The sequence below is a fragment of the Vollenhovia emeryi genome, unplaced genomic scaffold (assembly GCF_000949405.1).
Source record: "Vollenhovia emeryi isolate VEMERY1.0 unplaced genomic scaffold, V.emery_V1.0 DF939138.1, whole genome shotgun sequence".
Lineage (NCBI taxonomy): Eukaryota > Metazoa > Arthropoda > Insecta > Hymenoptera > Formicidae > Vollenhovia > Vollenhovia emeryi.
In genome coordinates, this window is record NW_011967228.1 from 1,965,024 (window position 1) to 1,980,470 (window position 15,447).

General features: G+C 36.1%; 1 protein-coding gene across 4 annotated transcripts in view; it reads right to left on the reverse strand.

The window, feature by feature from the left end:
• Positions 1-6: 6 nt before the first annotated feature.
• The window catches only part of LOC105567395 (cardioacceleratory peptide receptor-like), a 64,213-nt gene continuing 48,772 nt past the window's right edge, over positions 7-15,447 (reverse strand). For 2 of the 4 annotated variants that reach the window (XM_012022246.1, XM_012022247.1), the window contains exons 4-8: positions 14,326-14,523; positions 11,804-11,898; positions 11,265-11,517; positions 1,785-1,965; positions 7-1,446 (exon numbers count right to left, since the gene is read on the reverse strand). In XM_012022246.1, the coding sequence (XP_011877636.1) occupies positions 1,251-1,446; positions 1,785-1,965; positions 11,265-11,517; positions 11,804-11,898; positions 14,326-14,523 (923 nt within the window). In that variant the 3' untranslated portion in view covers positions 7-1,250. Of the gene's footprint in view, positions 1,447-1,784; positions 1,991-10,972; positions 11,025-11,264; positions 11,518-11,803; positions 11,899-14,325; positions 14,524-15,447 lie in introns of those variants that run through there. The other 2 variants (XM_012022248.1, XM_012022249.1) reach the window with 2 other exon arrangements.

The window sequence follows — 15,447 nt, forward strand, 5'->3', positions numbered from 1 at the left end:
CAATGTTGAACATTGGAAATATTTCTACGACTATTATCTAAATTAAACTTCTTTATTGGTGCAAAATCTACTTACAATTAGACATATTAATAACTAAAAAAACTTCGTAATTTATTTATAATTTAATATAACGACTCGAACAAAAAATGGACGTGAGATAGTGGTCTTTTTCAATTAAATTCTATATGTAAGTTTTAGTAATAACAAGTTCTGAGATACCCGTATACGTGTTCGGAAGTACGATATATATTATTTCAACATTATAGACGTTGAATTTCATGAATACAGACATTTGCTACTTTAATTTTATTTCGTTTCCAATTAATTAAATGTTACCATTGGTAGCTTTTAAACAAATTGGCGGAATATACGATATAATTATAACAAGACTGTTTCCAATCGTTTCACTTTCTGTCAATAAAGAGAATGAGATTATCACGTTAAACTTCGTAGTATTAAATCATGAAATTTATATTCTTCGCGTATACAAATATAAAATTATTGTGTGTGATAATCGAGTTAAAGAGTTACGTCAGCTCAAGATTATCAACCGGATTATCATTTACCCCGGTTTTCACCAACGTCATTTAACTTTGATCTAGCAAGTTTAATTCATCCTTTGTCTTTCTCCAAGTGTCCCCCTTGGAGAGAGATAAAGGATGAATTAAACTAAGATCAAAGTTAAGTGACGTTGGCGAAAACCGGAGGAGGGGGTTAATCTTATTTCTAAATTAAAATGCTTGTTACGTTGTCAAGTTACGTTGTCAGTTGATAGTCGTGCATTATTGCAATGAAAGTACACAGATCTCTGCATTCCTTGAAAATCGGTCTTTGCGGGAGAGATATGTGCAAAAGCGATACGTTAAAGCATATATCACAAAAGCGAAAGCCTTTCAATAGAAAACTCTTGCAATAACTTATTCGATTTTTTTTTTACAAAGCTGTTATGACCCAGCAAACACCAAATCGTTACGTAACATCGACGTTATGTAACTATTACTTTGGTGGTTGATGGAAAGGGAAATCCGACTTGGATGTACTTACTTTTGAAATAGAGCTCTCCGGCGAACAAGTTATTGGTCTTTCTGAGTTATTCGCAAGGAAGTTGAATTTGAGTTGACATTTTCTCTGTAATAATTGATTTAGTCGCCCGTAGAAGCGAAATATCTGCCAAGTCCGCTGCGAATAACGATCTAGAATGTCAACTTGCGAAGAAATCAATGCGATCGCCTTTTCGAAAATGACGATCTTTAAACCAAGGAAACCATGACGCGCTTTCGCGACGTAGAGTGCAACATAGTGAAATGTCCGCTTCTGCGGGAGGACTGGGCCGTCAAAGACGTTGTCACGGTCGTTCTCGTGCTGTTATTCGTCGCCCCGGTGCCGAAGCAAGGATGCGAATTCGTCGGGCACCATCCCGAAATCCAGGAGATTGCCTGCATGTTCCTACCGGGCAACAATTGCTGTTTAACGGAGAAATTCCGCGGCGAAAAGTTGCCGGGGAAATGTTGCCGTCTCCACGGACGTTTTGAATGCGCGAAACTTGAGGCGTTGCATGAGAAAAAGTCAATTCCACGACTATTCCGATCGTTTTTATAAAACCAAATTATATCGTTAAGATATCGATATACTTAATAATATTAATACACGTCCTAAGAATTTACGTTTTACAGCTAAACGAGAAAAGTGCTGTTAAAGTTTTAAATAAATCCGCAGCGTGGCTTAATATGTTACGTTATATAAAATAATTGTAATTTTTATGATTTCAATTTCAACTAACATACCGTACGGTTTTGCAGAAAGGGGTGCTGAAGAGGCAATAGATGATTGGATTAGCGGCCGAATTGAGCGGTGTCAAACTTTGTATGAAGGTAGCGACTGCGATATTCGTCTGAGTCTTTGGCACATGTCCGTAAACTTGAAGGAGGTCGAAGACTATGTACGGACTCCAGCAAAGGATAAATACTGAAACACACAGAATCATATTCGCCTACATAGCGTGAGTAACTTATATCTCGTTCGCGCAACGCTAATTAATCGAACTTTGCCCATTTACATTTAATTTTAGGATAAGTCCAAAAAAAGTTACAGAGATAAATTGCGAGAGATCTCCAAACCAATAATTAAGATAATAATTTGACGATAATATTATAAGATATGTCGTCGAATCATATGTCGACGATAATACGAATAAATCGTTCATGCTATAAATTAATCTCGTAATATACAATAATAAATGCAAAGTCACTCTTAATTAACGCGCTGCAAGTAAAACGTGATTATTCGCGCTTTCAATTGAAAGTTACCATTTCTATCTTAAATTACGGGAGTAATATGAAAATCCTGACAAAACGATAGCTCCAAGTTTGCGCCAATTCCATTTTAGATAACGAACCTAACGAACTTAAAATAACGAAACGCTCCATTTGTCTCGTTGGAGACACGTTCTGATTTATGTGACGGCTTCCGTTTTAGAGATAACACGTACTCGCGACTCTTCCTTTTTTTTGTGCAAGAGGAAAAAGCTTACAGAATGAAATTATGAAATCTCGGAAAGATCGAAAGGAGAGACAAAAAGAACAACGCAAAGAAGTGTATTTACCGAATAGATTTTGGTAACAAATTATAAAAATACGTAATGGATTTTTTATGACACGTATCTGTCAATATATTCAAAAAAGTAGAATACATATTGCTTATGTAAAGAGAATCAATTATAGACAGAATTGGTTAATTTTACTTTAATTCTTGTGCATTAAAATAAAAAAAAAAGATTATTAAGAATTTTACAAAGTGGAAAAAGTTTGCACTGTTATATACTTTCAAAAATAAATAATTTATATTTTAATGTAAAATATTAATTTCAGAATGCATTAATAAATTATTACAAAAGGTCACTGTAGTATATACGTACTGCATTATCAGTTATTAACGACTATATTTTGTAATAATTTTATCGCAAAGTAAAATTAAATTTTTACGTTCACGTTACGAATATGTAAAAGGGCAAAAATTAGATTTTTCACTTTAATTAATCTCCAAAATATGCTATTAAAATTGGATATGCTGTATCCATGTATACATTAATATCTCTAATAGAGAATATCTTGGAGATTAATTAAGATCGATAATTTTAATATGAAAATGTCGATCGCGTCAATCACGGACGATAGTTTTCAAGTTGTGAGCGATCAAAGTTGATATAATATTACACAGAGTTGAGTTGACGCTCTTACATAGATTATCCAACATCTATTGATGTTCAATTCAGCTAATTTCGCGTAGATGGTTTTTACATCTCGATATTATACTATTATACTATAATCAATTAATGTTATTTATTCCAGGCAAATTTTAACCGCTCGACTCGCTTAATTATTATTAGATGGTCCCGTTTTCTGATCGAGATTTTTAGTCAAACGGAATTAAAGAACGTATGAAGCAAAGAGCGCGATGCGCGACGATAATTCGTTCGTCAAACTAGCTTAGAACGGAATTTGTATTAAAAGAACACGAGGAACGAAAAAGGAGAAACTATTCGGCATAATTGTATTTTAAAAATACCTGCTCGACGTTGAAAATATTAGATGATCCCTTCTTTTGATTAAGATTTTTAGTCAAATTTAATTAAATATCGTATGAAACAAAACGCACGATGCGCGACAGCGATCCGTTCGTCGAAACTGGCTTACAATTAGAACAGAATGAAAATTAAGAGAACACGATTAACGAAAGTAGAGAGAATATTCAGCGTAATTATATTTCAAAAATACGTAAACTGCTCGACGTTGATAATTATTAGATGGTCCCTTCTTCCGATTGAGATTTTTAGTCAAACGGAATTAAAGAACGTATGAAGCAAAACGCGCGACGCGCGACGATAATCCGTTCGTCAAAACTAGCTTAGAACTGAATTTGTATTAAAAGAACACGAGGAACGAAAAAGGATAGAATATTCGGCATGATTGTTTAGTCAAACACTGTTAAAGAACGTATGAAACAAAGCGCGCGATGCGCGACGATCCGTTCATCGATACAGCTTAGAACAGAATGAAAAGGAAAATACGAGTAACGAAGGTAGAGAGAATATTCGGTGTCGTTGTATTATTTCGGAAATACGTAAACACGTTCGGCAAAAACATCGCCGTTGGCGTTGGAATGTTCTTTTTGCCATCATAGCGCGTCGTGCGTACACAAGGTCGCCGACCGTTAGGCTGAGCGGCTCCGTGAGTCATTGTCGCGCGAGACGCGAACGAGACTAGACCTACCGCAACACTCCGCTCTCTTTCTGCGAATAAATTTCCATTACCATTGATTCTTACGATCCACGAACGTCTTCGGACGCCGATTTCCTGTCAGGTACAGACACGTAGATGGGAATCGCGGTGAATCGCGCGGATAGAAACTAGAACTGCTTCATTACGATATACGCAAGGGTGATAATTGTACCTTTAACGCGTGGATTCGTATGTAACTCGTGTTCACGCCTCGGACTTTTCCATATTTCGGGTCTATTCTCGTGTGATTTTGGAAACTGAAAGCGCGACGTGGTATCGCGAATCGATCCGATACGTAACAGAATACCTACGTCGCGATGTTCGTTAACAATATGAGTTAAGAATCTTTCGCGAAAGTTACTTTATGAAACGTTGCGAGTTGTAGTATTATATGATCGTACTTCCTTAACGTTTCTTCTATCGATAGTAAAGCGCGTATCGCGCGGATTTAACGTCGGAAGGATCGTTTAGAACATTGTGCCTCGTATTCTACTAATTTGTGAATACAATTGACGATAATAAGGTGTGTGTCGCGGATTTAACGTCCGGAGTGTTGCGTAAAACATCGCGCGTCGTATTGTACTAATTTGTGAATACAAGTGACGATAATAAAGTGCGTATCGTGCGGATTTAACGTCGGGAGTGTTGCGTAAAACATCGCGCGTCGTATTCTACTAATTTGTGGACACAATTGACGATAATAAGGTGCGTGTCGCGGATTTAACGTCGGGAGTGTTGCGTAAAACATCGCGCGTCGAATTCTACTAATTTGTGGACACAATTAACGATAATAAGGTGCGTATCACGGATTTAACGTCGGGAGTGTTGCGTCAAATATCGCGCGTCGTATTCTAATAATTGGTGCGCGACCGTAATTAACTGTGTATAGTGTGTAGTGTATAGTGTTTGTAGTGAGTGAAAACGACGAGGGACAGGACGAGGAACAGGACGGAAATACGGCGAGAGGAGGAGGAGAAGGCCCGGGGAGGCATCAGGCGTCAGCGGAGCAACCCTGAGGTGAGCACACGATTATTATTTGCACATTTGTTACTCGCGAGATTAGGCGTTTATTCCGGTGCGTTCTCATTTAATCAATCGCTTACTTGAACAACTCACGAATAAGAATTGAATGGGAAAAGACTCTTACTTATGAAACGGTGTAAAAGTTTATACTTGAAAGGAAAAAGCTTTTCGACAATTAAATTACGCAATTATTTTAAACATCTTTGAGAGACGAACAATTTCACGCGAATAATAATTGCTTTTAGCAATGCAAATTTTTGTGGCTGTTACTACAATTTGCGTTTTCTATTTGCGTGTTGCAGGTCAACGTAGTTCAACCTCCGCTGCTGCGCATCGTAAGAGTGAGTACAAAAATTCTTTGTTCTCATTTTTGGGATAATGGATCTACGAGGAAAGTTATCAGATATTCATACTTGTGTGAACTTTAGAATATAAAGTATTACAAATAAATACAGCTCTTAGATTCATTATCTTACTTAAAAATGGATGGGCTAGAAGAAAAATTTAATCCTGGAGTGCGTACACATTTATCCGTCGATTTATTGGGCATATCAGGACGCTTGCATACATACCTGTACGGTTCCATTAAATTGGCGACGCATTTTTTTGTTGACACATTCCGGTATCTTATGATACAAAATATTAATTATCAGATACACCAGTCGCCCGATGGAACAAACTCGCAAGCATAAATATTAAAATAATCGGAAATATTTCACAAGTAGAGTTAGCTTGGCAAAAAATGATAAATGATGATAAGGTAGTATTCGCGGAGAAGTTTTCCAATTTGATATAAATGTCGTAGCTATTGCAATTTTTTGCCAAATACTCGGTGTAGAGAAGAGTTTTAAAAATATAATATATGATTAACGAATATCATAAAGATGCACCAGTAAGTTTATTTGCACAATTTTTAATATTAAATATAGTATAGTAATTAATTTATTTTTAGAAAGAAAAATTAAATATGTTGCTTTACTTTCCTTCTCTTCTCCTCCTCGAATATCTTTTAAATTTTGAAATCTTTGACTTCTGTTTTTTCTACGGATTAAATATTATGTAAATTGGTGCGAGAAAAAGTGAGACTTTCACTGGAAAGTCTTTTGATATGCAATTGTCACATGTGTACGTAAGAAAAGGACAAGAAATATTCCATACATGTATTATATTTTAATTACTTTAATTATTTTATTTTAGTGTGTGTAACGCACTAAACGTTTACTATTTCATAGCCCATCCATACACATATATCAGTTCAATATTAGTTGATTATTTCAATATATGTATAGTACACGTAAGAAACTGAAAAGCAAAATCAGTTTCTAATAATAAAAATCAATGTCGTCAGTAATTATTAATAAAAGATAATACGTACGGGATAGAAATCACGTATTTACAACCATTGATCGTTTTGATCGTCTGTAATTTGCAAATTATTGCGATTTCGATATTTTCTCAGATTTTTAAATTTAATTTCTGAAATATTCTAAGTCATATAAAATCTATAAAAGGAATGTATACAGTGATAGAACATATTCTGAATATAATGTAAATAATGCTGAGTTTTATGAACATTAATATTCGAGAGAGAGAGAAACGATATTTCAGAGAAAGATTTTAAGTAAGCTTAAACATTTTGTCGTTTTCGCGGCAAAAAAAAACCGATAAAAAGTAATCTGTTCAATGCATACATCTCTACAAACGCTTTTAACATCCGTGATTTTTAAAATATATACATTGAAGTGGTTTTTTATCGATATTTTTTATTATGATGACAAAACGTTCAAACCTTGTAGAAATTCAAGTCTTCTTCAAATCTCATTTTTCTTTTGTGAATGTCTTTATTCGGTTCCCGATGTGAATTATCTTTTCTTTTTAATTATCAAATAGACGGCATTTTAATGAAACGAAATATTTGCTGATTATAACATGCAAGATATTTTATAATAAGCGCAGAAAAACATTTATTGGAGTTAATGTTAATTTGTTGGAATTTATTTATTAATTTATAACATTAATTCGTGAGCGGATTTCTTTTCCGTTTAAGGCTGAAAAACTGTTTCTGCCTGGTACAATTGCGCTAAAGAAAAGCCATTTTACATTCGTTAGAAAGTTAATTTCGCGTGGAAATTAAAGTCGAAAGTTATTAGGAAGTTTTATATTGATAGGTCCTATTCGGGTGGGATATATATAGCCTCTCTTCATTTTTCAATACATCTGTGATAAAAAAAGAAGAGTTAAGAACCGCTTCTGTAACAGATATTGGAAAAACTACGAACAAGGAAAAGTCGTCAACGGTAGAAAATAGGTGAACATCTGACACGCGGTGGGATAACTTTAAAAAGAGCAAGGTAGCTTGAAACGCGCGCGCGCGATTCTCGCGGCAAATTCATTTCTCGTTTGAGAACGTTTACGCGAACTTCGCTTGTCCAATAACACGCTAATGCATTAACGATCTGTAAATGATTATAAAATCCATTAATGTATGTATAATGTCGAAAATGCACATTTACGGCCCGACAGAACGATTAAAGGAGACCGTCTTGTAAAGTGATCGAAAGTTATATTGCTCGCTACTTTAAGAAAAAAAAATTCCCAACGGTTGCATTTAGCAAAGTAATATAAAAGAACTTTTTGAAATACTTTTAGAAGTTACATATAAAACGTAATACGAATAAATCGTTAAATCCGTTTCTTTAGCTCTTTTAAATCGATCTCTTGAACATAGGATTTCTCAACATAATTTTTTACTTAGTTCCATTTTATATTATATTTTAGTTTATATTATGTGACAGGCTAAGCAAAAATAGAAAGTTAGCAAATGCAAGTAAAATATATACGAAAAATCGAATCTATTTTTATATTTAACATTTTGTTAAATATAACTGTGTTTATGATTTATTAAAGACGTATTAGCAATGGAATTTAAATAATAATTGGATACAATTGTCCAATTTATTAATGCGTGTAATTCTAGTGTATTTGGAATTTTAATAGCATATCTACCCACTTTCGTTCTCTCGATGAAAAGTTTTCGGTAGAAATATTTTATCATGTATTTTGGCAACTCGTTATTGAATTAGAAGCTGTGTAGTATTTTTCACCGTGTTGCAGTCGATGATTTCACAACCGAAAAATTCGATTAAACATTGCGCGGTTTGCCCGATTCATCATTCGCGATGAGTGCACACCGTTTTAATAAACCGATCAGAATGTAGAGCTGTTTTAAAAGGAAGCGATGAACGATTGCATTGTGCTCTCCTTCACAAATAATGAATAAACATATCTGTTATTTCGAGAGCGATGATTTCGGTGCATAAATATAATAATATTAACGAGTTCTTTGATCCGATAATATTAGCGGTTTTTAATGAGTAGTTGAATGAAAATTTACCTCATTACGTAAAAACTTTATTCTTCACAAGCAATTCGTATATACGCCGGGATGAAAATAATATAGAAACTAAAAACGTATAATCTTTTTATATCGAGTACAAAATTTTTTTAATTAAAGATGTGCGCAAGTATGTCTTATATTTTGTTTAATGGTAAAAGAGCTAAAGAAACGGATTTAACGATTTATTCGTATTACGTTTTATATATAACTTCTAAAAATATTTCAAAAAGTTCTTTTATATCACTTTACTAAATGCAACCGTTGCGAATTTTTTTTTCTTAAAGTCTTACTATACTGTACCGAAAAGAAAGAGAAAAGTATCATTATGCTTACGTAATAATCGTAAGATAATAAAACTATTACTTTCGGAGGGGGGAGGATAGAAAAGATAATTCTCTAAAATTGTAATGATGTTAAAAACGAATGCCTGAGAAATTTTAAAACGAAAATGTAGACCGTTTAAAATTTGCTTTCGAAAAGTATAATATATCGGTTTCATTATTTAATTTTTTAGATGTCTTTTATAAAATGATATTAATATAAAATATTTATAATCGGCATAATTTTTAAAAGTTTGTATAATTGGAGAATCTTTATTTTAATAGCAGTAAGATTATCAATTTCGCACAAGCTATCAGTAATAAGAAAATAATTTAATATTAATTTAATATGCGTGTTTTAATACAATAAATATGAGACGACACCAATTATTCGCGATTAAACAGAAGGATTTTTTAATACTGCTACTTTATTTCGAAGCAGGGGAAATAAAACGCATCATGAACAAGAGCAATTGCAATGCGCGCAATACATTATGCGCATAGTAAATCTCAAATCGCGAAACGAGAATATGTGGCGGCGTTCGTTGCACGCAAATTCACGCAGCATACACGACTCTGGCAGAAATTCTCTGATTTCGAAAAATATCAAAGAGGAATTCTTACCGGTTTCCCTATCGCGTCGTCGGAACTCGCATTCTCGTCGTCGGCTAACATAAGAAAAGAAATTTCGCTGTCGCCGATTGCAGAAAGCGAATCTGATTAGCGATTTCTTGTGCACGTTCTTTAGAGCTGAAGGAATGCGCATGTATGTTACTTGGAAAGGGCTTGTCGATGTTCCGATCGCAATCAAAATGCTAGTAACGTGAAATAAGAAGCGCGAATAATTGTGACGGTTTCTAAAAAATTAACGCGGTTGTCTCGATTAAATTTAGAAAAGTAATGAACTTTATTTATTATAAAAATCATATAAATCCCACTATGTATCAGTACATGTTTGCGCGTATGTTATTACACTATATTGTAATCAAGAACATTTTCGGTTAAAAGAATTATGTCACAATCTGTTCTGCATAGTATCAACCAATATAATCGCTTTGCCAGAAATTTTATATGTTTCCACGAAATAACTGTATACTGAGATTCCGCATGCCAAGACTGACAGCGTCATAAAAATGTTACGGTTTATGAGAACATTTACGGCATTCCAAGCATACATGCGTACAAAATTCACAAAATAATCGTTAGATGTGTATTTAAAAAAAAAACATAGAACAATTATTTTTATATCAAATGCCCGTTACTTAATTACTGAATTAATGAAGTTAATTAAACTAAGAATGGTCTCATCGTTCGCGAGAGTTGAGTAGATTCCACATTTTTCGTTTGTATTTTATTCTCTCGGGTACTTGGTATATTTGATCCCCTCCGTCTTTGCGCGATTTGTACAAGAATATCGAATAGCAGGCGCGTTTGCTTATCTCTCTGTGGTGCGTCTTTTATACCGTGCAAATAAAACGGTTCACCAATTTCGTACCAAAGACGTAGGAGCTAGATAGAAATTTATTACTTTTTACCGCCGCGAAGTAGACGCCACCGGCGTCTATTGTCGTCTACGACAAAGTACTCGTGTTGTACGTCAAGGGGAAAAAAAAGATCCGTACTTCAAAGTAGATATACAATATATTGGTTTGTCGGGACCTAAAAGCTTCCTTTGTACGAACTGACGAAGGAATAACGAGCGATCATAAATCATGCACCAGATGCGAAAGTATAACTTTACGAAATCGAAGGAGCTTATATAAATATTTGACTGAAAAGATTTCTTTGCGGACCTGAATTCCCGGTAAAGCGAATCTTGATATAATGCAATAGAATTTTGAAATCTTTACCGTATGATTATTTCTATCGCTTTTTACGAATGCGACCGCAAAACCGATTAAAAAATTGTTTTTATAATTTTTTTATAAGGATAATAGTTCAATGATTTGCGATCGTTACTAGATAATATGAGTGACATTTTATGTTCGTACTATTCCTATACGTGCACTGAAAAAAATTTCTGGTTGAATATGGACGAATCAGATAATTCCTTTAGGATTTACCAGAATTCCTTTAGGATTTACCAGAATTCCTGTAATCCTACAGAAATTCTGGTAAATCCTAAAGGAATTCTGGTAAATCCTAAAGGAATTCTGGTAAATCCTAAAGGAATTCTGGTAAATCCTAAAGGAATCTGATTCGTCCATATTCAACCAGAAATTTTTTTCAGTGTGGTTTAAATCTTACCGAATACTATGACGAAGGTCATTTTTACGGTCTTGATTTTCGCCCTGGGAATGAGTCCCCTCGAGGACGCTCTCCGAGTATCTCTGGTAGGTCCCTGACGTAGCGCCGCTCCTTGCGACCATATCGTGACCACGATGACCGTGTAACAGCCTCCTATTATTAGGGTGGGCGCTATAAAGAGGCTGAAGCTCACCAGGCTCATGTAAATCTTCCATTGAATCGGGCCCAAATCGATCCAACATTGCGTCGTATCCTGTAAAACAATCGTTTGCTATCAGACTCGTTTTGTGAGGGCGACAGCTTTCGCGACCTTATCGTCAAAAGATCTTTTTAAACGCGAGCAAAACGGTCGTGCGTTGACGCACACGTTATCTAGCAGCGTACGCATTATTGTTTTTTTAAAGAGATTTTAAAATACAACATCCAAAATTACGCGAGCACGTTTTTCGAGTTAGAAACTCTGCGTTTTTTTAACACAAATGTAAGAGAATTAGCAGTAGTTTTGGAATCGTGTCGGTATCCAAGAAATACGCGTGCACCTGTATTCGTTTCTCCTCGTACAGGAATAAGATCGGCATGCTGAAGAATGCTGACAGCGCCCAAGCAATAATCACCAAAGCTCGAGCCCTCCGCCCTGCGAACAAAATTAACGTCTGTCACATTATAGTTTCAATTTTGCAATCGACAGATAAACGTTATCACGTTGACAAAAGTAATTGTGCTCGACGAGTGCTAGAGGCGCGACGCGGAATTTTTATTGCAAATTTATTTTTCGACGTAAACATTTTTTTTTCGCGGAAAATCGACGCTAGCCCGCGCAACTTCGGATGAAAGAAGCATAGCTAGTTTTGTGAATGTCGAGTTTTACGTCAACCGGCGATTCGGAAAAATGAAAAGGCGAACGGTCCTAGTGACGGCTCGCGAAACCGGTTTGAAAAATCGAAAATGTCTACGTTACTGCTGTAATAGGCTTGGTACCTAAAACAGCAGTGTAGCACGATATGACATGATTACAACGTACCGAATCACCTACTTGGCTTCCCGCAGCAACGCAGGGAATGATATATACATGGCGATTTTATATTACGACATGTTATCGTTATCCTCATGAGCGTCGTTTATTCTGCCATTTTCAACAATGTGTAATTAATAGCGTCAGCAATTTTCTTGGCTCGAGACCGATATAAAAAGATGTTACATAACATATCTATATAATCGATACAAGTCCATTAATCTTGTTATAATTACGGTGTGCAATTGATAGTTATAACTCATCGATAATTGCAAGAATAATCGCGTATAGAAATTTATAACGGTAGGCCTGGTGTTAAAAGCAAATCCGGTTAATATTGTAACAGTGCCACAGTTTAATCACGTTCTCTCGTGTCTCTTCGATAATACCGTGGACATTTTAATCTCTGTTTAATGACAACGAGGAACAAGCGTGCAGATTGTCACTAATGAACTTGATGTTATTGCCGCATACCTACTTGCTTTAAATCCGAATTCAAATAAAAGTTTATAATTAGATTCACGGAGAAAGTGTCGAAAGTAATCCTCTGTGCATACATTTCGTTTATTAAATATTACCTTTGGAGGTGCCGCTTATGTATTTTTACTAACGCAGTATAAAAGTATCGCGATTTTACCATACAGCGTGGTTTAAATTCTTTCCCCAAACAAATTGAATCCGTTTTAATTTACACCGGTCGATATAATATTAGAGATCGGGCTAATGGCAAAGATATTAATCCGCCGCTGATGAAGTATCGAGCGACAGTCGGGCGTGATTGGTAGTTGAGATTCAGACACCTACCAATTTCTGTAATTCCGGGCTATCGACAAGCCACGAGAACGTCGATACATGTTGTAGAGGGTAGATAAATTTTATTTTAGCGCGGAATACTCACCGCAACGATTCGTGAGATGCCTCCGCGTGATAGACGATACTACCGGCAGAAAGATAAGAGAACCGGCGACACTATCTTTTTTTCCCCCCCGCCCTTTATCTTGTCGCGAAAAGGAGCAGCCACTAAAAAGAGTAAAGAAACGCGCGCGTCCGTCGTCAAGGCACGCGATATTAATTCTGAAAGGAACGGCGAAGATATTACATCACAGATCATGAAATAATGAAGCCATTGATATTGGTTATATCGCTACCGATATATATATATATACTGGAAGTACGACATTTCCGAAGGAAGTCCGGATAGCATCGATTTTTCTACTTTTTTCTTAGCAACTCTATCACGAGTTCCGCGAGTAGACACGTAACGTCCGGCACACCGGCGTCAAAGTAAAATTCCTTGACAGTAAATACGGCTAGAATAGAGGAATTCGAAGGAAACGCCAAAGTGATATATAAAGGCGAGGCTAGATATCCACTGTGCAGTGAAGTGCATTCACAATCAGTGTGTCAGCTGGCTCATAGATATCCGTAAATAATCTTTGACGTGCTACGAACACTCGAAAGTGCATATTGACGTGTCAGAAATAATCCTACTATCGGACAGTCGCGATTAAATTGACGCGAAAATGGAGACCGACTATTTCGTTCCTTCACGTTGCTATTTATGGAAGATCTATGTTTTCGTTTCGCATTGCACACTACTTTAAAGCTCGTTCTCTTCTTAATTTATGTTAATATAGTTTATGTCTGTGCTAATTTCCAGACATCCGAGCTAAAAATAATCTTTTTTCTTCCTTCACTCGATGCATTTTATTCGGGGTTGTAAGATTCTTCAAAATAATGCTGCTCCTTTCCGCAGGAATCTCTCTTTCATGAAATTTCCATAATTCTGCAGTAACAATTTACTGCATTAAACTGCCAAGCAGTTTTCTTCTCTTCTCTACTTATGTGCAATTAATTAAAGATTCCCGCGCAGATAAGCGAAGATAGTCTTTTGACGAGCACGAACACCATTCATGCCTCGAATCACTCTATATATTTCCACGGAGTTTTAACTGCATGGGCTATATTAATGAGTCTAGCTCGACGATACCGTTTTGTAAAGGAATCCACCATTAAAGGCCGCGATCGTATGCGCGCTAATGTACTCACAGCTGCCGGAGAAGTTCATCGGACGGGTAATGGCGTCATATCTGTCGATTGATAGAGCCACGAGGACGTAGGTCGAGCTATAGGTTACTACAGCCTGCATAAACCTTATCAGTTTGCAAGCTATGTTACCCGCGTACCACGCGACAGTCGTTCTCCAGATTATATCCGTTAATACGGATATTAGGCCGACCAGTAGATCTGCAACAAGATACACGACGACGAATTGTGATATACCGTTTGCGAATGGAGTATACTAATTAATGAGGATTATCAGGCGCTTCCCCGTTCCGAGAAGCCGCCGGATATGATATCTGGATAGATGTACTCGTTAATATTTTGGAGAATCTCTTAGTTCCGAACTAGACGAAAAGTTAACAGACTCTACCGTATGTTCTCTTCATTGTTACAAGAATTGATCGTTAAACTTGTAGAGACCCGCCGACGTATTCGTTTAAAGGGAAAACCTTAAGCGTATAACAAACTTACATAAACCGTTACGTGAAATTTGGAGTTTAATGTGCGATATTGAGAGCGTGGGATTTTTGCAACTGTAGAAACGTCGCGCGGTTCCTAATTAACTCGTGAAGGCATTTATGGAATAACATATTTAACCGCGAAATAAACCCCTGTGATACGTGGTCGGTTTATGGCTCGTTTCGATACTTTACGTCGCGTTGCTCTACATTTACGCACGGTTACAGACTATCAGTGCAAAGCGTAAAGTAAGATGAACGTTACGTAATAACACATCCGTAATTTCGGCGATTTTTATGTCGTAACATCCGTATCATAAACGTCACGATAATAAGAAATTATTTCACAGTGGAGAGAATTTCTTCACGAAGGACATAATCACGGCGTGTATGTTCCGTAATATTTTATACCACAAAGTTTTTTCAAGGTTTATCTGGGGAAAAGTAAGAATATAAAAACAATATAATATAAAATATATGCGCGGAACTTTTAGATTGAATTTTTCTAATAATATCACAGTAGGATATATAGGCCGGTTCTGGACCACTTGTGGAGGGGGAACCGGATGGACCTAACCGCTGGGGAGGGGGAAACCGGACGGACCTAACCGCTGGGGAGGGGAAACCGGACGGACCTAACCGCTGGGGA